At 45.6% G+C, this 23,766-nt stretch overlaps 1 protein-coding gene across 7 annotated transcripts; it reads left to right on the top strand.

The window, feature by feature from the left end:
• Positions 1 to 714: 714 nt before the first annotated feature.
• On the top strand, positions 715 to 23,492 carry eif4g1a (eukaryotic translation initiation factor 4 gamma, 1a). 7 transcript variants are annotated; one of them, XM_088310974.1, is made up of 33 exons: positions 715 to 1,188; positions 3,716 to 3,834; positions 3,937 to 4,023; positions 5,045 to 5,077; positions 6,240 to 6,260; positions 7,308 to 7,487; positions 8,345 to 8,444; positions 9,905 to 10,015; positions 10,724 to 10,917; positions 11,144 to 11,236; positions 11,920 to 11,995; positions 12,081 to 12,947; positions 13,197 to 13,285; positions 13,428 to 13,608; positions 14,359 to 14,492; positions 14,823 to 14,942; positions 15,044 to 15,448; positions 16,128 to 16,274; positions 16,354 to 16,590; positions 17,004 to 17,108; positions 17,328 to 17,618; positions 18,181 to 18,286; positions 18,362 to 18,458; positions 18,555 to 18,856; positions 19,124 to 19,239; positions 19,321 to 19,493; positions 19,567 to 19,692; positions 20,286 to 20,367; positions 20,470 to 20,568; positions 20,800 to 20,940; positions 21,063 to 21,144; positions 21,218 to 21,355; positions 22,305 to 23,492. In XM_088310974.1, exons 2-33 carry the CDS (start codon positions 3,760 to 3,762, stop codon positions 22,484 to 22,486), a joined length of 5,190 nt encoding a protein of 1,729 aa, XP_088167100.1. In that variant the 5' UTR covers positions 715 to 1,188; positions 3,716 to 3,759; the 3' UTR covers positions 22,487 to 23,492. The 7 variants fall into 7 exon arrangements, with proteins under 7 accessions (XP_088167100.1, XP_088167102.1, XP_088167104.1 ...); XM_088310976.1 differs by having other exon boundaries at positions 10,724 to 10,875; XM_088310978.1 differs by lacking the exon at positions 9,905 to 10,015.
• The last annotated feature ends 274 nt before the right edge of the window (positions 23,493 to 23,766 follow it).

The raw sequence follows: 23,766 nt of genomic DNA on the forward strand, positions 1-23,766 counted from the left end.
GACCCTCACCTATGGTCACGAGCTGTGGGTCGCGACCGAAAGAACAAGATCTCGGATACAAGCGGCCGAAATGAGTTTCCTCCGCAGGGTGCCTGGGCTCTCCCTTAGAGATAGGGTGAGAAGCTCGGCCATCCGGGAGGGACTCAGTGTCGAGCCGCTGCTCCTCCACGTAGAGAGGAGCCAGATGAGGTGGCTCGGGCATCTGTTGAGGATGCCTCCTGGACGCCTCCCAGGGGAGGTGTTCCGGGCATGTCCCACCGGCAGGAGGCCCAGAGGACGACCCAGGACACGCTGGAGAGACTACGTCTCCCGGCTGGCCTGGGAACGCCTCGGCATGCCTCCGGCAGAGCTGGAAGATGTGGCTGGGGAGCGGGAAGTCTGGGCTTCCCTGCTGAAGCTGCTGCCTCCGCGACCCGACCCCGGATAAGCGGCGGATAATGGATGGATGGATGGATGGATAGAACGGATTAATGGCATTTCCATTAATTTTTATGGGGAAAGATGACTGGGATGTTAAACATCTCAAGTCGCTACTGTATGAAAACCAAAATGTTTTTTTTTTAATTGTGAACCAACCTTTTATTTCATTTTTATTTCATGAGAAGAAGGTGTCAGGCAAACAGTACTGTACAGATGTCAGGTTTCGGTGCGGAGCCCTCGTCACGTGACGGAGGCGCCACACCGGCCGCCTCCTTGCATTTACCCCGGAAGTGATCCGGGCGGCTAGGCGGCGCACGCACCCGGGCAGCAGGGCACGGCGGCACCGGCTTCCTCGGCACGCAACGTCGCGCACTATGGCGTCGCTCTGAGTTCACTCACACGGCAGTTGTGTACAAACCTAACTGGCAATCCGTCACCATCGGCGCCTTGATAATGGACCTCCGGTCCAGGGGCTTTCTTCGGGGCCATCGGAATCACCAGTAGTACTCGTCAAAGACGAAATTGTTTGATTTATTTCCAGCGCTGTCACTGTTGCACGCCCCGGGATTTCATCAAGTGACAGGAGTCGAGCCGGTTAGCTGGAGCTAGCTCGCTAAATCAGTAGCCAAAGAAGGGCATCTTGGTTCGTGTTTGACCAGAGAGAAAAAAAAGGCACCGGGGAGCGACAATATCACGAATCCCACAGAGGACCCGAGGAGAGACCGACTCCCGGGTTGCAATCCAGCCGCGCCTTCACACGTTAACCTGGTAAGAATGCCATTCGAGAGGAAAATGTTCGCCCGGGCTTCGTTTTGTCTCTAGCCGCCTTTGAACAAGGCCCCGTGCCGGCTGTCAGCCCGCCGTAGATTTTACTAACTGGGCCGGCAAAGCTTTTAAAAAAAAATGCCTATTTGAAAATATATCAACGTGTCGTACTTGTACTCGGTTGTTTAGTCGCTCTCGGTGTGCGGATTGCGGGGGAGCTTTGAGCTAATCGCGACCACCATTAGCCGCATTACAAGCACGGGGTTCTCCTTGCTAATCTTCAGCTGGTTGCCACCCTTGAGGCTCCACGCCATGTACTTTCGCTCTTTTCCGACGCCGACGCGACGATTTTTCGCCACTTTTGACGTGAACCGGCTGGTTAAATGTATGTATTTATTTTTTTGGGCTCGGAATCGTCTTACACGATGAAAATGTGTTCTTTAAAAAAAATGTTCCGGATTTAACGTGCTCATGGAGCCGGCCCGGGCCTGTAATGAAATCCACTTGACGCACAGTTGCGGCGCTAACGCAGACTGCTAACGTTGACCCACGATAGTTCCACTCAATGTCGACGGTTGGAACACTATTCGGAATTCCGGTTTAGTTTTTGTATCGCTTAAACACGATGTAAAATCAATACCGGCTGTGTTTTGGGTGCAGTTTTCGGGGAATTAATGCGGGACCACCACGACCGGCCACGTAGCATAACCCCAGCAAAAATGTCTCTTGACAGTGGGACACGTATCATTAGCCCGGCTGCTACTTTCTCCGCCAGTTTTCATCGGCAATGTTGGCCTACTCGCCGACCTTACTCGCCCCTTTTTTGTTTTGACGTCACCGTGGGCGCTCTCTAACTCATTTGCTAGAGATACCGAGCAACCGAGTGAAGATTAACCGTGGGTTTCCTTGAAAAGAGCATGGCGCTCGCTAAAGCTAACGTCAGTCGCCGTATTAGCAAGTGATGACAAGACGATTCGATTCAATTCCAAACTACCTTCGAATTAAGAAACCGTATTTCCTCTTTAAAAGTTACACAAATAGGTCGTGATTTTTTTTTTTTGGGGGGGGGGGGGGTTGTGTTTAAGCACAGGCCAGTGACACTGAAAATGAGCTTTGACCTCAGGTGTCCATTTTCTCTCCCCCCCCCCCCACCAGACCACTGGTGACATAACAAATTTAACTACAGAGTCCACAAAGTTTCTTTACAATGAAAACGAAAAGTATTTCACGTTAATAAATGTCAATGGATGTCAAAGTTTTGATTCATGTTCACTGTTTAGAAGTTTAAACCAGAGGTTGTCCACAAAATCTCTTTGCAGTTGACAAAAATGTGTTGATGATCCAAGTCTCAATTTCAACTAACAGAGTTTTCGATCTCTTTCCATTGAATACAAAAGTAACTCGATGAGCTCTGTTAGTCAGATTTTGTTTCTATGTACTCAGCGAGGAGACTGCATGTCTGTGCCTTCCCAAATCAAACATTTCCAGACTGGTTGGTGGATTGAAAGAGATGGCCCAATTCCCAGACCACCTTGTTCACCAGATGCAACTCCGCTTGAACTTTCTACTGTACATGGTGTTTTAAAGATACCGGGACGGATAAAAAAAAAAAGATCATCAATGTAATGCCACTGCCTCCATTCAACTAGAGTCCCGTCTTAATGTGCTTTGGGCAAGAAAATTGTACTAATAATATATAGAGGGAGGGCTGAACGAATAGCGAAAATGTAATAGCATTTTTTTATTATTCCTAATGAATGAGATTATTTTTCCCTAGATTGTGCGAAAATAAAGACAAGACATCTATCTCAACTTCAGTTCGTTGTTAACGCACTAAATACTTTGAATTGCGGTCTTTTAGGCGCTCGCTATGACAATATGACACAAAATCGTGCCGAACCAGTGCGCCGTAAACCGAAGACAGGAAGTAATAAATCATATTACATCAATTTTACAAAAAAAAAATTTGTTTTAAGAGTCAATGATAGGTTAAATTGTGGCCTGCACTCAAGCATTGAACTTATGTAGACACTCTTTTTGAAATATATTTGAATATTGCATTCTGCTAGACTGCCGTGTCAAATGGAATTAGATTCATTGTATTATTAAATTAGGCAAAAAAAAACAACTTATTTTTGTAATTTCCCACAGCCGTATTTTTTGTAAAACAACTTTGTAGTCTTTTTTTGGGGAATATCTTGCAATGGCCATAGGTGTAAACGCAAGGACTGGGAATAATTTGCAAATGTAATTAGGACTTGAGTACTCATTCTATGAGCCACAAAAGCCATGCAAATTAAAGTGAGGCAGACGAGGGTCAGAAGGAGGAGTTGGTGGTCGGTCATGTTATCATGGGCGAAACCGCAGACAACACCCTCGCTTGCTGTCAAGCTCGACAGTGCTATTTGTATTTTCAAATGAAGTTAGCATTTTAAAGCTCACATCACTGATGCAAAAGTATTACTAATAATTGTGTGTGCGTGTGTGGTTTTTTTTCTTCTTTTTGCCGCTCCCGCCCCTGTCTCAAAAGGCAACACATCGCCACCCTAATGCAGAACCATAAAAGAACGTGAAATGAATAAACCACCACAGCCTATACCGGGACCCACCTCCGTCCCAAACCCCGCCCCCTCCCCCGGATTGACACAGGTAAGTCACCCCGGCGGGAGTCTGTGTTCTTTGGGGAGATGGAGTCACTTGGTCATGTTTTTCAACCCCCCACCCCCTCCCTTTTTTTTTTCTTCCCTAAAGGCCGCCTACGGACCTGGGCAGCCCCCGTCTCTTGTTTTTGCAACTCCTCCACCCCCTCAGATGAACTCCGCTCCCCAGCCAAGACAGGTATGGACCATTGCGTGATGGCGTTGGAAAGCGTTCAAGTTGTTCTTTGAAATTGCCAACTTGGGAATTCATGCCTACATTGTCGGAATTTACAAACAAAAAGTGGCTTTCAATAGTTTTGAAAATGTATTCCTCATTGAAAGGCAAGCATTTAAAGTCCAACGAATAGCTTGACATGATACTAACTTAAACGAATGCTTTGTCGGTCTGTCTAGCTATCGATCTGTGATCGAATCTTCTGAGATGCTCAAGTGGGGGGAAAAATGGAGCAATTACTCGCATGTGGGCATGACGAGATATTTATTTCGCAAGGGGTTGTTTTGCCGTAACCAGCAACTCGCCACCTTGCGTTTTGGTGTGAATCACGCTTAAACTACAACAAGAAATTCTGCTGCGTTTAAGGGATGCTAGTTCGTGGTCTAGTGAGTCGAGCGGTTTCGTATTCAGTTGAACAATTTCCATGTAGCCTGTGAAGTAAAATTAATTGACAGTAAAAGAAAAATGAGAATGGCGTTAAAATTAAGAAAAGGACAAGAGTTTAACCTATGGAGAAATAAAAAAACAAAGTTAAGGCTTGGATTAGGAGGAAAGTTACTGTTGGCGTAACGGCCACAGCGGGAGCAAGTTAACGTGAACGCCAGCAGAAGCGCCTACACATGACTCTACAATAACCGATTCACGGCCAACCTACTGTAATCGCGACAAAATAGCCGATTCACGGCGGGCCCACAATTTCTCGCGGCGATGAGTGATCAATCAGAGCCGCAATCAGAGCCGTTCACGAAGGCGAATTGCCGGTCACGCCAAAATAACCACTGCCCATTTATTTTTGCATGGATGTTCAAATGATACGTTCCCCTTAAATTCCCCCCAATTCCCACTTGACTGGAAACTTCCCGCCCCTTTGCTACCCGGCTTCTACCTGACTTGAGCTAAACTTGTTTGTGTGTTGCGTGTGTGTCATTGCTTATTTCTCTGGCCGTGATCTTGACTTCTTTCCTGTGTTTTGCTGTCCTCCCAGTTTGCCGCAGGGCCCCGTACGTTACACCAACAGGTACTAACACCCACCCGCACAGTCGCATCCCGCCTCCCCTGTGTCTCCTTAGCGCTGCGCATGTTGTCGGCGACCTAGCCGAGAATGCTCAAGTGGAAATATTAGACCGCTCACGCAGGAGAGACGGCAAAAAGTCTCATGAATCGGATCTCATCTCGGGTCTTATTATTATAATTTTTTGGGGGGGGTATTGTAAGCGCAGGGGAACCGTCAAAGTTGAGCGTTAATCTCATCTCATTTTAAAATACTTTTGAAACGGCCGCCGCATCGTATTGTGCTCAAAGTGTTGAGCCAACAGAATGTTTTATTTCCGTTCTGTGAAAAAAGTCAAGCCCATTTCCTGGATCTACTGTTGAAAATCACACTCAGAATATCCAAACATTGACAAAAAAAACAAAAAAACAACCTCCCCCACCCCCACCAGAAAAATGCGAGGCTTCTTGGCCCCACGGCTCATTTCCATTTGATTGGATCTGTGGACATCCTCTCACAAAGTGTGATGGCAAGAGTGATTCACTTTGTTCTTGCCCTGCATAAAAGGTCTTTAAAAAAAAAAAAGGACAAAAAAAAGTAATGAGATGAGTATTTATTACTTGATGCAAGCAAAATGGTCTGCCGGTAGAACGGGAAAATCTGACTTGGCGCGATTTCAAACCACCAATGACCTGAAATTAGTGTACTTGTACTCTAAAGATATTACCAGGAAAATATGTATGCAAATATAACCCAATGATTTGATATTTTCCACAAGCAAAATTAAATCACGTCTTCCACAATACATCAGAACGTGTCTAATAAGTGTCCATATGAGAATTGTCATTGTTCAATGGAATCGCCCTCATCAGCATGATTGTAACGTTTGCTTTAGTCATTAACGCTCTGTAGTTGTGTTAGCCCCGCCCCCTTTCCACCTGCATGCGCCTACTAACTTAAAAATGGATCTCGCTCGACTCCGGATCTCTGAAAACTTGCATGCTTAGACGCCTTTGCCAGGCTTTACTGTACTTGGCCTGCTTGCACCCCGCCCCCCCTCCTTGCTTCCCCCTCGCCACCCCTCCCTCCCCCGTCAACGCCTGGCAGTCTCACTCGTTCACACTGTCTTCATTTTCACGTTAATCTCACTCCCTCTCTTGCTTTCTGCTTGTGTGTTGTGCGGCTGAAGGGTGGATTCAGAGCGCTCCAGGTAACGGCATCTCTCTCCCTGCAGCCAGTGCTGAAACGTCCGTACAGTGAACCCCCGTTTAGCGCGGGGTGGTATGTTCCAGACCCATCCACAAAATAAAGCGAAACGACGCGATCCGGAGATTAATCAACTCGCTTGCGCCTGTGCAGTTCGGCAAATAAGGAGCAAATTGTGCTTGCTTCACTCCCGGTTAAGCTTTTCTGTAAAACTGACACACAAAGCAAAAGAGATTTGAATACTGTAAATTTAAACACCCACATGTTGAACCGACCAGATAATTGTGCAAGTCCTTTCGGTTAACGTCTATCGAGGCAAGCCTCGGAGCGGTTGATGGAAATTTAGCACGAGTGTTGCGTAACGAAAGCAAAATAACTGATAAGTTGAACTCGCGCGGAGGAGCAACGCGTACAAACGTCATTACGCTGCTTCTCTGACCTCTGACCTTGTTGCTGCCAGGCATGTTGTGGCACAACGGGGTACCACACAACTCAAACACACTTGCACGTCATATAACAACGGCTTAAAGTGGAAGTCCAGTCCAAAATGTTCTTTGCATATGTGCCCCCACTTGTCTAATTCTGGTCTTCCGATTGCCTTTGCGTTTGCGTCTGCCATTTTGTCCTGTGGCGCTTTTTGCCAAGGACTGAAAATAACCACAAAGTCCCCCCCACCAACCCTCCAGGCTTGCTTTGCGAATGTCATGTGACCAAACCTCAAAAACAGTCAAGCTGGGACATCATCGTCATCATTTTAATATTAATTAGAATACTGCTTATACTTGTTAGGGTCGCATAGAATATGTTACTGCAAAGAAAATGTTAGCCTTGACTTCGCCTTTGCAGCAGGGCCACGAATGACGAACCGTCGTACAACAGGGGAACACTGTACGTTGTAAATGTGCCATGCACAACTTGCATTTGTCGTGACGTCTTACATCCACCTCAGGTCAGGCGTTTGTGTGCGTCACTGGACCCATGTGCTCGTGGCAGAAAGTCGCATGGGTTAATTGGAAATATATAACAATGGTCATCGTAATTATGTCTTCAGGGTTACTATTCGAACCGTCCGGCAATGGCCACCAGTGCACCGAGGGTCCAAACAAGCAGCGGCCCTCGACCGGTCGGACCCCCCCACGTCTACCCGCCGAGCTCCCAGATGATGATGATTCCCCAGCAGCAGATCTCGTTCGCCGGCTCCCCTCAGGGTTACTTCCTCCCCCCTGGACAGGTTGGTTTGCAAAATCTGTGTGTATGCCACACAGGTGATTGGTTCCGTTCAGTGGTGATTACGTTTGATGACAAATACTTGGACGTCAAAACAAAAATTTTTAATATTAAAACATTTTTTTTTTTTTTACATAGTTATTTTTTTTAGCGCCATTTCTCAATGCACTTTAACACATTGAGGAGGTCAAAAACTCCTCATGCCACATATTCCAACCAAACATGAGCAAGGCAAGGCAAAACCTCTACTTTGAGCCAAACCCAGGCTCTGCGGAGCGACCATCTGTTGCAGCCAGGTGGGTTCAAATGTAGAGTTCGGTTAGAGGGACTAAAGTAGCGATGTCAGAACAATCTGAAATGGGCTTTTCCACCTTTGAGGTACTCAAAGCGCTTTAACACTGCCTACGCATTTGACCTACTGATGATGGCATCAGGAGCAACTGAAGGGTTCGGTATCATGCTCAAGGATACGTCTCATGTTCACAAGGGTTGAGATCGAAACCGCCACATCCTTGGGGTTGGAAGGTGACCGGTGCGACCACCTGAGCCATGTCGCCACAATGGGCACAACAGCAGCCATCAATGTATAATTACATTACAAAAAAAGATCGGGAGGCAGAAGCTGTAGGGGGAAAAAAATCAGTTTTGTGGCATTTTTGTCGCCTGCTGTACGACAACAAGCGCTATCCCAAGAACAACGTTGTTGAAAAGCTTAATATTGTGGTTTTGCTCTCCACTACCGTGGAAGCGGTGAAAAAAACAATGGGTGCGGAACTGAATTGAAGCCAACACTTTGCTCCTTAATGTACTCGAAGCCCTCAGAAATGTAATTGTCTCTTTGCCGTTTGTCCGCTTTTACAGTACCGGGCCCCATACATGCCACCTACTCAGCAGTATCCCGTGACCAGCGGCACTGCGGGCTTCTATGCGGGAACCAGCCCTGCTGAATACTCCGGCTATGGTAAGGGATTTGAGCCTTGCGCGAAGAGATCGTCGCTCTCATCCTCACTAATTCATCGTCATCTGTCATGTTTAAGGAAAGCGTCTAGTCTTAGTCCGCTGCCCATGTGAGCCTCACCGGGTTGGCTGCGTTGGGGTTTTTATTTTTTTGTTTTGTACGGCTGATCTGTGCGTTGGATGTCTTTGAGCGAGTGCAATACTGTTGCATGCGTGGTGGCTTTTGGTTCTGCTTTGGCTTGTGTTCTTTCTATCTGCAGTCTCAGATCACCGCTTACCTCACAGGTTCCATGAAATGCTTTGAGACCAGAGATTTGTCTTGGTCCACATGAGATGAGATGCAGCACTCACAAAACAAGCTAGACATGTTTGGGTTTGGAATGCAATTTCAGGATGAACCTAAAATGCAATGTAACAGGAGACCTTAATTTGACTCCACTTGTGACTGTAGCTTATGTCCAACTGTTGAATGTTTCCGTATGTTTTTTTAAAAATTTTATTTATTTTTTTGTTTTTTACAATTTTCTCAAAGACAAAGATGTATACTGCAAAATTCTCATCAGATGCGTTCCATGAATGGACCAATACAGTTCGCGGTTCAATTCGAACGGGTATTTAAACAGCCCTCTTTTCATTTAGTGTTGCCCCACATTTTGACGTCATGAGACCAAGATGACACCGACAATTGACCAACAGGCCACGTCACTGAGTTTAGTAGCAAAGAGACAGGTGGCCGCCATCTTTGTGATCATTCCAATCAGACTCTTTCATTTTTGGAAACTCTTGTTGCTATTTTGTTTCATCACTAGGTTGCATGCTTGCAAGTGGAAGGGGAAAAAAAACACCTATTGTGAATTTTACACTTCAGCTTGCTGTTAGAGAACATCAAGTTTTGCGCAATACACATTGAAGAGTCAAAAGTTTAGAGAATCTTAAAATGAAATTCACTTGTAAATAAACGGTTATTGTGCATTTTTGGTTCCTCCTTAAATTTGACTTGGAAAAACTCCCAACAACTCAGTTATTGATGAGAAATGTGATTTTACTTCATTTATTTTTACCTTTTTTTTTTATTTTAATCAGTTGAGAACAGATTGTCATTTGCAATGCTGACCTGGCTGTAGGCAGCAGAGCAAAACAACACGTATAGACAAAATAAAAATGAATACATATCTCCCAAAAAATGTACAATGTTATCTAGTTACATATTTACATGATAAAAGCATCTGAAACACGTTACAATAAACCTCACTTAAAAAAAAAAAAGTTTTGTAAGGACACTTCATTTCATGGGACCTTTTTAACACCCGGCTTCCTCTGAATCCTCTCAATAACTCATTCTGCATCTGTCTCTTCCTGTCCTCTTTCCTTCCTTCCTTCCTTCCCTCCTTCCCTCCTTCCTTCCTTCCTTCTTCCCTCTCCCATCCCTCGCTCCACCCTCCTCCTCTTGCCGCGTTGGTTCAGAGCCCTCTCTTGCTGCGAGGGAGAGGCGGGGTGGCGGGGGGAGAGGCGGCGGCCGAGAGAACGGCCGTCTCCCTCTCCACGGTGCTCCTCTCACCTCCCAGCGCTACCCCGGTGAGTAGTGTGCGTGCGTGCGTGTGTCGGCCAGCTTCAGTGGCGCCTCTCGTCTCTACTGTTGTCAGTCATTGTGTTTCACTTTTTAATGGACCTGCATGCACGCTGCCGCTGTTCTCGAGGCGCGTTGTTGCTGAAATACACACTTAAAGTTTAGGGATAGTTGGCTTTTGGGGCCAAGTCCACAAGGAACCGAACATGCGCTTTAACGTAAATAGGAGAACATCGACCAAACTTCTGAATGCACTTTTCAACTTGTCGTATTTTTTGCTGTTCTCTAACAAGGAGCTGAACAGCAAAATTGACAACAGGTGTTTGATCCTCGAATCAGCCAATAAATGTCCAACTAAGTCCGTTTTACGGCTTTCTTTGACTCTTCCAGTGTCCCCGTTTGTGTTCAACCCGATGCCACTCCTCTGTGAATCCGAATCGCAGTTCTCATGTCTCATGATGTCAAAATGTCAACAGCATCTTGAAGTGAACAGTTTGAGTGCCAGATTTGAATCAGGATTTTTATTAGTCCCTTCATGGTTAAAACACCTGTTGCTAATTTTGTTGTTCGGCGCCATGTTAAAATGAAAATGAAAAATGCCGATGTTAGGGTTAGGTCTTGACGTATAAAAAGCAACACAGTATTTCTCGTTACTGCCAAGCAAAAAAAAAAATTGTTGAAGCTTTTTCTTGTTGTTGTCGTGTTCCACTTTGCAGCAGGCGCATACTACCCGGCTCAGCCGCCGTACTCTCCGTCTGTCCAGCCCGCACCGGTCATTATCAACCCTGCTCAGCAACAGCAACCAGCCCCCTCTCCTCAGCAGCCACCAGCACCGACACAAGGCCCACCAAAGAGGGAACGTAAACCGGTAGTGTGTCCCAACAAAAGGGCAGCGGACCTCTTGTCTGAGGTCACTAACTGAATGCAGCGCAAAAGTGTATTGTCTGTTCAATGTGGAACGTTCCCATTTTACTTCAAAATAACAAAAGTTGTTCTTTTTTTTTTTTTTTCCCCTTTCAATTTTTTTAAAACTCAGGTAGTCAGTCGCTATTGATCACTAGTAGCACAATGTTTACATACCAATAATGGAGGGTGACAGAAACCTAACCAACAGTTTGTCTTTTTCCGAACAACAGATCAGAATACGTGATCCCACCCGGGGCGGACGAGATATCACGGAGGAGATCATGTCTGGTGGAAGGTCCACCACTACACCAACTCCACCACAGGTCAGAATCAAGCAAGCTCTGTTTTGTGGTAGCACAACAATAAGTATTTATGAACGGCCATTGTGGGCCGGAGGACTATTGAAATTTTGGACGTAGCGTAAAAGCGTGCTATTCGTGTTGGTTAGGGATCAAAATCTGACGGGGGAAAAAATTCATTCTTTTTCGGTTCTGTAATATGTGACTAGTGAAGCAGCTGGAAATCAGTAACTGGTTAACTCCTGAGATGTGAATGCTAAAAAATGTCTCAGTATTTGTAGCACTCAAAACATTTGCACAAGTTGCCGCATGGCCCAATCAGTTCCAAGTTTTGTACTGAATGTTCCGCCTTTGCCGAGCCGATCACATTAGAGAAGTTCCGCATTGATACTATCAAGAACTCCTTTGAGTGATTCACGTATCAATCTGGTCTGTGTTTTTTCTTCTCAGCCTAAATTTTGAATGAATCTGTAAAAATGTGTTTCTCTGAAATGATCATATTTCACGCATATCAAAATAGTAGTTAGAAACTTGCAAATGCCTCAAACAAGGAACATAAACTACTATTGTAGTGAGAATGACAAAATATATTTTTAAACGGTCTTCTAGATGTATCGTTGAGTTTTTACCAGGTAGCTTAATGTGTGGTTAAAATATGACTTGTCCTGTCGTGTGAGAAATGAAATGATAACCTTGTGTGATTGTAGGCCAACATCACGGAAGCCGGACCTGCACAGACTAACGGTGAAGTCATTCCACCTGTTACGGCAGGCACAAGACGAGGTATGTGCCTTTTCTCCGTTCTGCAGACTAATGATAAATGGTTTTAATGACGACACTCTATTTTGCCCCCCCCCCGCCAACACAGATGATAATGTAGAGCATGTTGCCAGTGTTGAGACCCCTCCACCTCCTCCCACTGCAAACCCCGAACCTGCGTCGGAGGCCGCACAGGAAGCGGACAACCAGGACATGCCTGCTGCGCAATTGGACCCTGCCGCCCCTGATCTGGTTACTGAGGTGGCGGCCCAACAGGTGGAGGACCAGCCTGTTCCCGCTCTCCTCCCTCCTGATACAACAGCCTCCTCCGCGGTGGAAGTTGAAGTCGACACGGTCAGCGACACGGTCGATGCTCCCGTCTGCCCCTGTCCTTCGACGGCACAAGAGGCGGAACCGCAGGCCGCCCCGGCTCCGTGCGACGAGGTGCCAGAAAAGCAGCAAGTCGAGGAAACGCAGGTGGCGGACGAAAAGGAAGAGCCCGCGGAGGTTGCACCAGTAGAGCCTGTTTCTGAACCTGCGGAAGTAGTAGCCCCTGTTGCTATGGAAACGGAGGAAATGCCTACAAAGGTGGCAGCCGAAGCGCCTCTGCATCCAGTCTCGGCGCAGGAGCACGCTGCTTCACCGACTCCGAATGCTGCTACCGAGTCCGAACCTAAGTTCACACCGGCGGAACCGGCAGAACCTCCTCTCTCCAACGGCCTTCCTCAGGACGTGGAGGAACTCGGTGAGGAAGACACTACACCACCCTGCGACCAGCCCGACGCTTCTCAATCTCAGGAATCCACACCTGTGGCAAAAACAGCCGTGCCAGTTGTGGAGGAGGTGAAAGAGGAGGAGGAGGAGGAGGTAGTTGTTGTGGAAGAGAAAAAGGAGGAAGTGGTAAAGGTGGCAAAAAGTGAGGAAGTCCCCCCACCTGTCGCCGTAATATCTCCTACAGAGGAATCTGCTATGCATGGTAAGATAACTGATTATAACACACTTTATCCAATTAAAGCACATTTTTTGGAAGTATTCTTAAGTGCCGTTACTACTCCTCCATCGAATAGTTCTCAGAATGAGAGGCGAAGCGTGCTTGCTTCAAGTAGTTCTATCACTCCCAGCTGAATTTCAACTAAAACTGACAGTCAATACAAGAGAAAATTAAACATTCTATATTTAAATACCTGTGTCAAACACTTGTGAACATGTTCTCGTCCTTTGGAAGCTGCTACGTCTGTGCCAAAGAAGAGGAGGAACATGAAGGAAATCAACAAGAAGGAGGCCATTGGAGACCTCCTCGATGCCTTCACCGAGGTTTGTATCAGCAGGATGTCGAACAAAAAGATTGCAACAAACCCGCGCCGACGTCATCAATATTATTTGCTTGGCTTAGTTTGAAAACGGCGCTCTAAACAAGCCCCGTGTTCTCGTCTGGTCCTTGTTTTGTTCGCCCCAGGAGCAGGATGCCAAGCCAGCCTCTGAGCCCTCGTCCCCTCAGGCCGACCCCGTCCCTGTTGCTCCAGCTGAACCTCCCGCCGAGGTGGTGGATGAGACCTGGGAGGAGAAGGAGGACAAGCAGAATGCAGAACCGGAATCCAAAGCTGAATCCACTGACAAGAAATACCAGTACAAAGAAGGTTAGGATTGACTTCGCCGTTCTGGCCAACGGTGACCTTGTTGCGTCGAGCAATGATTATTAACCACAGTGCGAAATGATCCAATTTCTCTTAATTGGTCTGGAAATGTTATTCATTAACGACAACAAATGTACCGCATCTCTGGTCATCTAACTATGTTGGCCAATAAAATGTTTGAACGATGGCATCTCATGAATAGTGCTGTGAAACATGGACAAAATGTTTGAGTATATGGAATTTAATTTCAAGCGATATGTCTCCTGATTTGGCGGTTTTATTTTAAATTTTGTCAAATTTGCCCAAATCCTTTTTTAATCTATAAACTACTTTACGCAAATTTCTGTTTGGGGGGGGGGGGGGGGGCATCAAGACATGTGCCCTGTAATGTAATCAACAATGACATTTACAGCCATTCTCCTCTTGCCGTGCCATCAGCAAGCATTTGCCGCGCAGATATGTAAAATCATCTCTCTATTCTTTTACAAATGACATAAATCAACATTGGCGGCGTGTTGTGTGAAAAGTAGACCTGCTCAAAATTCAGCACACCCCTCCAAAAAGCATCCGCCCCATTCAAGGTCCTACTCAAGAGTCGAGACTCGTACTGTAGTTTCTGCTCTACTAGGCCGTGACCAACTCTATCGTATTATTTTTTTTGCCCCGGTGTGTCTGTGGCGTCAGCACAGAACGCATATATTGCACTTGAATTTCCCCCTCGTCCCGTTAAATCTGTCTTCGTTCATCTCCCAGAACAATGGAAGCCAATAAACCCAGAGGAGAAAAAACGCTACGACCGAAAATTCCTGCTGGGCTTCCAGTTCATCAGTGCCAGCATGAACAAACCCGAAGGCCTGCCTGTTATCACCGACGTGGTTCTGGACAAGGTGGGTGCTTTCCACTGGTCTACACAGGAGGACTTTTTTATTTATTTTTTTAAGGCCCCAACAAGCTGACTCTCGATTATTTAGTTACTCAGGTTTGCTCTAATTTAAATGTGTGAGAGGATTAAAGTCGTCCCACTGGTACGGAACATAATCGCTTGAACACTTTATATGTGGCATGTGGTTTGGATTTATGTGGACTTGCTTTACGTTGCAGTAACCACGTCACAGCAAGTGCCCTTAGAAATTATGCAACTTGAGGTTTTCAGTTTTTTTTATATATATTTTTTTTACATTTCATTCAGGAAGGGAAAATTCTTTCTTCCATTTCAGGTGAACAAGACTCCCCTGCGACCTGCAGACCCAGTTCGAATGATGGATATGGGGCCAGATTTCACCCCCTCGTATTTGGGCAACCTGGGCAGCAGATCGGTGGGAGGACCACGTGGACCAGTACGTTTGTTGATTTGTGCATTCAAATGAATAGAAAAGAAAAAAATGGGCATTCATTCAGAAGGGGGAAAAAAAACCCTCTTGATGCTCTTCCTTTGTAGCCCCCCGGTCCACGGCGTTCCCAGCAGGGTCAGCGAAAGGAGACGCGCAAAATCATCACCAGCATGTCACTCAACGACGACGTGCAGTTGAACAAGGCGGAGAAAGCCTGGAAACCCTCGACGAAGAAGGGCACCCGTAGCCGCGCCGACGAGGAAGTCACGGTGGCGACGGACGAGGAGCTCACCCCCGACCAAGTCCAAACGCACGAGATCTTGAAGCGACTGCGCAGTATCCTCAACAAACTGACTCCGCAGAAGTTCCAGGAGCTGATGAATCAGGTGAAGGAGCTGACCATAGACACGGAAGAGAGGCTGAAGGGCGCCATCGACCTCATCTTTGAGAAAGCCATCTTGGAGCCCAGCTTCTCCGTGGCCTACGCCAACATGTGCCGCTGCCTTTCGGGGGTGAGTGGCAGTTGTGTGCTGCGCTTTTCACATTCAATCGCTCCTCTGATGACGTCACTTTTAAGACGTGAATGTTGTTGCGGTTCACTGTTCGCAAAGTTGCAACATAACCTCATCTCGTGAATGGAAAAACTCAACTTTTCAACAAGATACTGCCAAAGCCCTAAAATAACAACACTAGCCAGCACGTTATTACATTTTTTTTTAATTATTTTCGTAAACCTTTCTAAATATTTTTTGGGGTGCTGATTCAGGATATGCCGTTTTTTGCAGGTTTTCATAATAAATAGTAACACAAATATACATATTTATGAATTACAGTTTGGGTTCCAAAACTGTGAAAAAAAATTGTTAAAATTAGTTTTGTAGGTCAAACTTAAAATAAAAATATCTCAAAACCTGATGTGTGCAAAAAGAGGTAAAGGCATTTTTTAAATTTTTTTTTATTTTCTTCAAAAATACATTGAGGGACACAAAGCCATCTAATCTCTCGTTAAAATTCATTACTAGGGTGAGCACTCAATGAGGAATTGTTTCTATTGAACCAAAACTAAGTTGATAACGACAATCAATCATTGATCGATGAATTAAAGTAGCCAGCGGATTCTAGCTCAATGTGGTGTGCGCGTGCGTCCTAAAGTAGCATTTCTTCTTAACGTTGTAATTCTCGTGTCCTCAGTTGAAAGTCCCCACCACAGACAAACCAGGATACATTGTGACCTTCCGCAAACTGCTGCTCAACCGCTGCCAGAAAGAGTTTGAGAAGGACCAGGATGACGACGAGCTCTTGGACAAAAAGCAAAAAGAGATGGAGGCCGCCAAAGACGTAAGAGAAATCATGTGACCGTCCGCCGCCGTAGCACCCGCTTCGGTGCGCCATTTTGACCCGCTCCACGTACCCGCAGGACGAAGAGCGCGAGCGCATGCGCCTGGAGCTGGAGGAGGCTCGAGACAAGGCCAGACGCCGCTCGCTGGGCAACATCAAGTTCATCGGGGAACTCTTCAAGCTCAAGATGCTAACGGAGGCCATCATGCACGACTGTGTGGTCAAACTACTGAAGAATCACGACGAAGAATCTCTCGAGTGTCTCTGCAGGCTGCTCTCCACCATCGGCAAGGACCTGGACTTCGAAAAAGCCAAGGTTTTCAAACAACACACGCATTCGCCGCTTACTTCTGGTATTTATGTAAACTGCCATCAAAAGTATGTTATAGAAACGTATCCCGAGGTCTTACATTTAGCTAATTGTGTACATTTGGACGACACGTTCGTCTAATTAATCCGACTCGCTAAGCCTTTGACATCATCAGGAGACCTGAAATTTCCCCCCCCCCCCCCCCCCCATATTTTTTATTCTTAATTTTTTTTCTTCATTTCCACAATTGGCCCCGCCAATGTTGTCCTTGTGCACAAAAAGTTGACCTCTCCCCAGATGAACAATTTACACATTTTGAACGGAATGTGTATTAACAATGTCTACTCGACTGTATGCTGTCAGTGAGCCATGGGTCGCTTTCTCATTGCCCCCTTTTATTTATTTATTTATTTTTTTAGCCCCGTATGGATCAGTATTTCAATCAAATGGAAAAGATCATCAAAGAGAGAAAAACGTCATCCCGAATCCGCTTTATGCTGCAAGATGTCTTGGACCTCAGACGGGTATGTGTTAAGTTCTCCGGAGAGTCTTTAATCTTAATTGGAAACAGCATCACCTGCTAACGTTACCGAAACCGATGTGAGGTGTGTTTCTATGATGAGGGCACTCTCACAGGCCTCGTCCAGGAATTCCTAACAATCCTTTGGAGAGAGAGACATTAATCAAAGTCCATTTTTCTAGTCTCCCGTTATCTAACTTCCTGCTGTCACCTGTGCCCGCAGTGTAACTGGGTTCCCCGTCGAGGAGACCAAGGTCCGAAAACCATCGACCAGATCCACAAGGACGCGGAGATGGAAGAGCACAGGGAGCAGATCAAAGTCCAGCAGCAGCTCATGTCCAAAAAGGACACCGGTGGAGGAGGCGGCGGCGGCAGGATGGGTGGCGGTATGGGCGGCGGCCGGGGCCCTCACACACCGGGAGGTGGGCGGGGCAGCCAACCCCAGGATGAGGGCTGGAACACGGTGCCCATCACTAAGAGACCCTATGACACCGCCCGCCTCAAGATCACGAAGGTAAGAACCGGGATTTTCCCGGCTCACTAAGTTCACCACGTAACAAGTGCAAAGCCGCAATGTTGATGTTGAAGCCGTAAAGGCACAGATTTTGTTTGCATTATTTTTGTGGTCTGATTTATGACTTATGGACTTACGGTAACGCCACAAGCAAATGCTTAAAAGTATGCAAAGTGTTGAATAAGTTAAGTTTTTTTTATTTTATTTTTTTATCCTCTCATAAGACCGAGATGTTTATGTATTATTTTGAATTATTGCTCGTTTGTTAAAAATAATCATGTAAAGAGGACCTTGGAAAAAATGCTAAAAAAAAAAATCACAATTTTATTTTATTTATTTATTTTTTTTTTTTTTAATGTACAGCCCTTTTAAAAATCGGTACTTGGAAGGTTTTAGTTCTGATTGCAAATACAGTTAAAAACGACATTGGTCAAATACGTTTTCGTGGCGTCAAGAAGTTTTTGTGCAATTTTCATATGCAGGGAAAGCCCTTTTTAAAGCACTTCCCGTTTTGCTGCATTCTCATTTTTGCCAACCTTTTTTTCTTGTGCTTCTCTGTTAGCCCGACAATCCGGACCTCAACAGTCAGCGGTTGGCTCCGTCAGGCAAAAGTTGGGGCAAAGGTAGCAGTGGAGGAATGGGAGTTAAAACTGCAACTGGAGATCAAGGTACAAGACCTTCAAGACTCGCAAAATGTTATTTTGACCACAGAGATTTTCAATGTCTTTTTCCTTCCGATTAAGACACTGGTCGCCCAACTACCAGCACCGTCAACCGATTCGGTGCCCTACAGCAATCTAGCTCCTTGTCCTCAGACTCGGATCGCAGAGCTCCTCAGAGGTCAGCGGCGTTCTTAGTTCCTTCTCTTCATCATTTTGTACGCACCCAAAAAACATTCAACCTAATCACTGCATGTGCTTTTCCTGAAATGAGCAGGTCAAGCTCCAGCCGCGAGCGAGGCGGCGACAGAGACCGGGCCGATCGGGACCGAGATCGCTTTGACCGCTTCGACCGTGACGACAGAAGCAGCCGAAGCCAAATCACCAAGCGGAGCTTCAGCAGAGAAACGGAGGAGCGTGGCGGAAGGGGCGGTGACAACAGGCCCACCAACGAACCCGTGCGCCGCGTGGCCAGCATGACGGACAGCCGGGATCGGGGCAGCAGAGATCGAGGCAGCCGGGATCGAGGCAGCAGAGACAGGGGAAGCCGAGACAGAGGCCCAAGCAAAGACCTCCCGGGTACAAGCAGGACTGATTTTTTTGGGGGGGAGGGGGCATATCCCTCATTTTTAGGGGGCAGTTATCAAAGCGTTATTTAGTCACTGATTTCTCGCGTTCCACAAGGCTTGCTACTCGGACCACAGATGTTTACCGTGGACACGACAGCAATGTCATAATTGCCTGTGAGCCATATTTGGCCAATGCATGGTCTAGTTTTGAAAGAAATATTTATTCAAACTAGATTTTTTTTTTTCCTCATTTAATTTTTACCTCCTCACTTTTTAGCAAAGCGCGAGAGTACCCCCGCTCCTTCTCTTCCGAAGTCAGCATTGACAGAAGAGGAGGTTGAGAAGAAGTCCACCGCCATCATCGAAGAGTACCTCCACATCAATGATTTGAAGGTGCGTACGCTGCTTGGCGCCACTCTCGGACACGTTGGCCGTACTGTCCTGCTCCAACACCTCTCCTTTGTCCTTCTCTAGGAGGCGCTCCAGTGCGTGGCCGAGCTCAACAGCAGCGCGTTGCTCTACGTGTTCGTGCGGCAGGCTGTGGAGTCGACGCTGGAACGTAGCACCAGCGCTCGAGAGCACATGGGCATGTTGCTGCACAAACTCACCAGTTCGGGGACCATGCCTGCTCCGCAGTACTTCAAAGGGTGAGGCTCCACTTGGTGTTCACCGCCGGACGATTCTAAGGACTTTGGTGTTCATGAGCGTTTGGTATCGCAGGCTTCTCGAGATCCTGGAGATTGCCGAAGACATGGCCATAGACGTACCTCACATCTGGCTCTACCTGGCTGAAATCATCACCCCCATGCTGCTCGAGGGAAGCATCCCAATGGGGCAGCTCTTCAGGTGAGATGAAAAATATTTGGACTTGTTTTTCATCACACGTTGCACATCAGAACGACTTAAAGGTTACTCACACGACTCGTGCAGTAAGTCAAAACCTTCACATTAGAGCGTTGCCTTCTACGTGTGGGACCAGTGCCCAGACTATCGCAAAAACCGAGCCTAGGCGGACATTAAAAGGATTTTCACTCAGGGTGGCAGCACTTCATACGTGACTTTCTGTATGTGACGCATAAGATACGCCCGCAGAACAAATCTCAAACTCCACCAACGTACACACGACGGAAGAGAAAATCAAGTGTGTCGCTTATCAGGAGTTGAGTTATGCATGATGCCGCTTGAGACGGCTTGAAAGCGGCTCATCAGAATTTCCGAGCAGTTCGCTCACAGAATAATCTTTGGAGATGAAGCATAAAATAAAATATTTACAGGGTTGTTAAATTTCACACTTGATGGGGTGGGAAAGGCACTCTCGTATACAAGCAATTATAAAAACACTTTGACATTAAGTCCCCTTTTAAGATGTCGCCTTCACTTTCTGTGCATCACACAAACAACGAGTGCAACGCTTGACGATGTCTAAATTGCGCCTCCAGGGAGATCGCCAAGCCTCTCTTGCCTCTGGAGAAGGCCAGCGTGCTGCTGGTGCAAATCCTCCACTTGCTCTGCAAAGGCATGGTATGTTCTTGCGTCACTGCTGCTTTTTTTTTTTTAGTTGCGAAGGAGAACATTTTGAAGGGACACGGTGGTGATTTTGAGTTTTTTTCGATCCTACATTAGACTCGCAGTAAGGTCGGCACTCTGTGGAAAGAGGCGGGACTGAACTGGAGCGACTTCCTGTCCAAGAATGAAGACGTCAACAAGTTTGTCACTGAGCAGGTGTGTTTCACGACGTTTTCTGGGGCTCAGTGTTTTGATACAATCAATACCAAAAAAAAAAAAAAAAAAAATCAAAATTGTTTAAATTGAATGTCAAATCGCCATAAGGGGGGGGACTAGATGAGAATTATTTATTTTTATTATTTTCTTCTCAGTTAATGCTCAATAAAGACACAAAATGCCCCGTTCATTTGTGTCCAACTTTGAGTTAAGTTTTAGTTTTTCTATCAGGAAGTGGAGTTCACAACCAGCGAGGAGCAGGAGTCCGAGAAGAGCACTAAGAAGTCGCTGAGCGCCGACGAGCTCAGGCAAGAGCTGGACCGCCTCCTCCGCGACAAGGCCAGCGACCAGCGGGTCAAAGACTGGGTGGAGGTGCCTACTCACTTATCTCACCTTCTTTAATTTTTTAGCTTTTAAAAAATTCCATCAGGAAAAGGAACAGTATGTACTTATAATAATAATTGGGGAAAAAAACTACCGCTTTGCACTTTCAGGCCAATCTGGATGAGCAGCAAAGCTCCTCCAACCAGTTTGTACGGGCGCTCATGACCGCTGTGTGCCAGTTGGCCATCACAGGTAAGACGGCCACCATCTTTGCAAATGCTTTTAATTTGAAAGTTGCCTTCCTTCAACGACATCTGGCTTACAGGGGACCCGTACAAGGTGGACGTGCCGCTGATCAACAACAGAGCCGCCCTGTTGCAGGGCTTCCTGAGCGACGAGCAGAAGGAGCTGCAGGCGCTTTACGCCCTGCAGGCTCTCATGGTGCAGATGGAGCAGCCTGCAAGTGAGTCTGCCTCAGTGGTGGAATAAAATGCGCTATTTACTGTTACAAAAAAAAAAGGTGTACCACAAGTCTCGATACGAGGCCCACTCGATGTATCAAAGTTACTTTAGTGCAGTGTTCATGTTTGTACTGCATATTGATTAGGTTTGGGCTTCATTTGGATTTGAATGAGTCTGGTTCCAAATGATTCAGATTGTTTAAAAAAAATAATAATAATAATAACGTGTCCGGAGTACAGTCAATCGTTTTTAGCAGCCTGCGGCATAGACTAAGCGAACGACACTGATGGGTTGGATTACTGTGTAAAATAAATAAATAAAATATTGTGTCAAAGTGACCCTTGGAAAAAATAGTTTGGACAACCCACGTTAAAATAAAAAAGCTAGCCACTTGTTTTGGATGAAATTGGCTGAACTTGACACATTTTAATTCAATCAATATTTTTTTTATGATCTTTACTATTATTTGTTTTAATATAGTATTAATATCAAGCCTATTAACTTGAATTTAGCTTTCTTTTTTCTTTTTACTAGAGAGCTTTAAATCACGACTGTCCCTTTTACAGAATATACATATTTCTTTCCGTTCTATTTAAGCGCCACTTTTTTTTTTTATGGCACTTAAAATGAGCATCAGTTACCTGGAGCATTTTCACCCTTCGCATTCCCTGCGAATAGCGAGCTTCACTGTATATGTAACATCGCCCCCTGGTGGCCATGTTGTGCAATTAAGGAGTTTCACAGTATCCTTTGGCTGATGCAAAAAAACGTTACAGTACAATACTGCAAGGCTGCTCTTTTTCGATTTTTTTTAAGGGGCCAGAAGTGTTTACTGACATTTCCATTATTATCTTTATTCCATTTTTTAATGTGGTATTTGGTGAAAAAAAGAAATTGTCCATCCATCCATTATCCAGTCTCATTGCCTTTGCGTTTGTTTTGGCGCGCAGACCTCCTGCGCATGTTCTTCGACGCGCTGTACGACGCCGACGTCATCAAGGAGGAGGCCTTCTACAAGTGGGAGTCCAGCAAAGACACGGCGGAGCAGAGCGGCAAAGGCGTGGCCCTCAAGTCCGTCACCGCCTTCTTCACTTGGCTGCGCGAGCCCGAGGAAGACTCCGACAAGGACTAAACGCCGCCGTCCTCGGTTGGCCCGGAGGACGAATAGGTAGCGATTCAAAGGACGATCTTGCCCACGAGGCAGACTCAAAATCAAAATCCTCAATGAGGATAAATATCTTTATTCTTTTTTTTTTTCCTTTTTTTTGAGGGATTGACTCAGAAAACAATCAATTCTCCTGCTCACTTCCCTCTTTCCTCCTCCTTCATTGTTCCCTGCTCACCGACCTGCTTTCCTCGTGAAATAAACTTGAAAAGTAATTCAGCAGGATGGCTCATGCAGGTTGTGACATATTCCCGCCACATCACTATGAAATTTCGCCACAACGCAGACCGACGGGCTGTTTTTTTTTTTTTCCTTTGGGGGTTGTTTTTATGTCCGATTTGTGAGGTAGTTGGTCGCCCAGCATGACTCAAGAGCGTTTAAAAAAAAGAAAAAAGAAAAAAAAAAAGCGACATCGCCCAGTCGGCTGGCTTCCTTCTTTTTTTTTTTTTTGCTTTTTTTTTTTTTTTTTTGGAGGGCTGCGCTTTTTCTTGCTGGGATTTTAAGAGGACAGATGCACACAAAATGCGGTGTGATCTCAATGCTTCCTCGTCATCACGCCGACTGGCTCTTGGTCTTTTTACCTCCGCTGCGGAGGGACACTTCACCACCCAATCGCCATTAAAACTTGAAACCTACAGAAATTGACTTGATGCATTATAGAAAGTTAAAGCAGAAAATATCCGGAAGCCTTTTTCTACATCAAGTGGGAAACTCCTTTCTGGAGCATTCTGTAAATATATACTAATTAAAAAAAACTTTTTTTTTCTTTTTTCTTTTTTTTTTTGTGGTTATTTTTGAAATAATGCAGTTGTCCGGATGCAGAGAGGTGCTTTAGATAATCCTTTGATTATTAGTTTTATTGGAATTTTGTAAATATATTTTTTGCTTTCTTTATTTAAGAAATTATGGCTTCTTTTGCATCGGAAACTGGAAAGATGAGGAACATTGCAAATAAAGGACTTATTAAGTTGCAGTGAAGAATTTTTTTTTTTTTTTTTTCGGGACCTTGAGCAGCCGTTCATGTTGTCACGGTCTCTTTGGGGTTGTGTATTCACAAGATTATGTTCAGAGTTTGACAAGAGTAGTTGTATATTTTCAAGATCAAAAGTCGTGTAGGTATAATTATATTAAAATATGAATTTATAGAATTGTAAAATCTCAAAAATAATTTTTAAATAAAAGTTGACCTTTTTAAAAATTACTTTTTGGAAGAAAATGTACTACTTTAATTTCAATGGACCTTCAAA

Source organism: Idiotropiscis lumnitzeri, chromosome 12, assembly GCF_059441095.1.
Source record: "Idiotropiscis lumnitzeri isolate Australia: NSW breed Sydney's pygmy pipehorse chromosome 12, RoL_Ilum_1.0, whole genome shotgun sequence".
Lineage (NCBI taxonomy): Eukaryota > Metazoa > Chordata > Actinopteri > Syngnathiformes > Syngnathidae > Idiotropiscis > Idiotropiscis lumnitzeri.

What these genes read in the sequence shown, in the direction of transcription:
- eif4g1a (XM_088310974.1), top strand. Translation starts at nt 3,760, where the DNA reads ATGAATAAACCACCACAGCCTATACCGGGACCCACCTCCGTCCCAAAC. An exon ending in CAGCGGACCTCTTGTCTGAG is followed by an intron (nt 10,918 to 11,143) that starts GTCACTAACTGA and finishes TCCGAACAACAG; the next exon opens with ATCAGAATACGTGATCCCAC. An exon ending in AACTGCAACTGGAGATCAAG is followed by an intron (nt 18,287 to 18,361) that starts GTACAAGACCTT and finishes CTTCCGATTAAG; the next exon opens with ACACTGGTCGCCCAACTACC.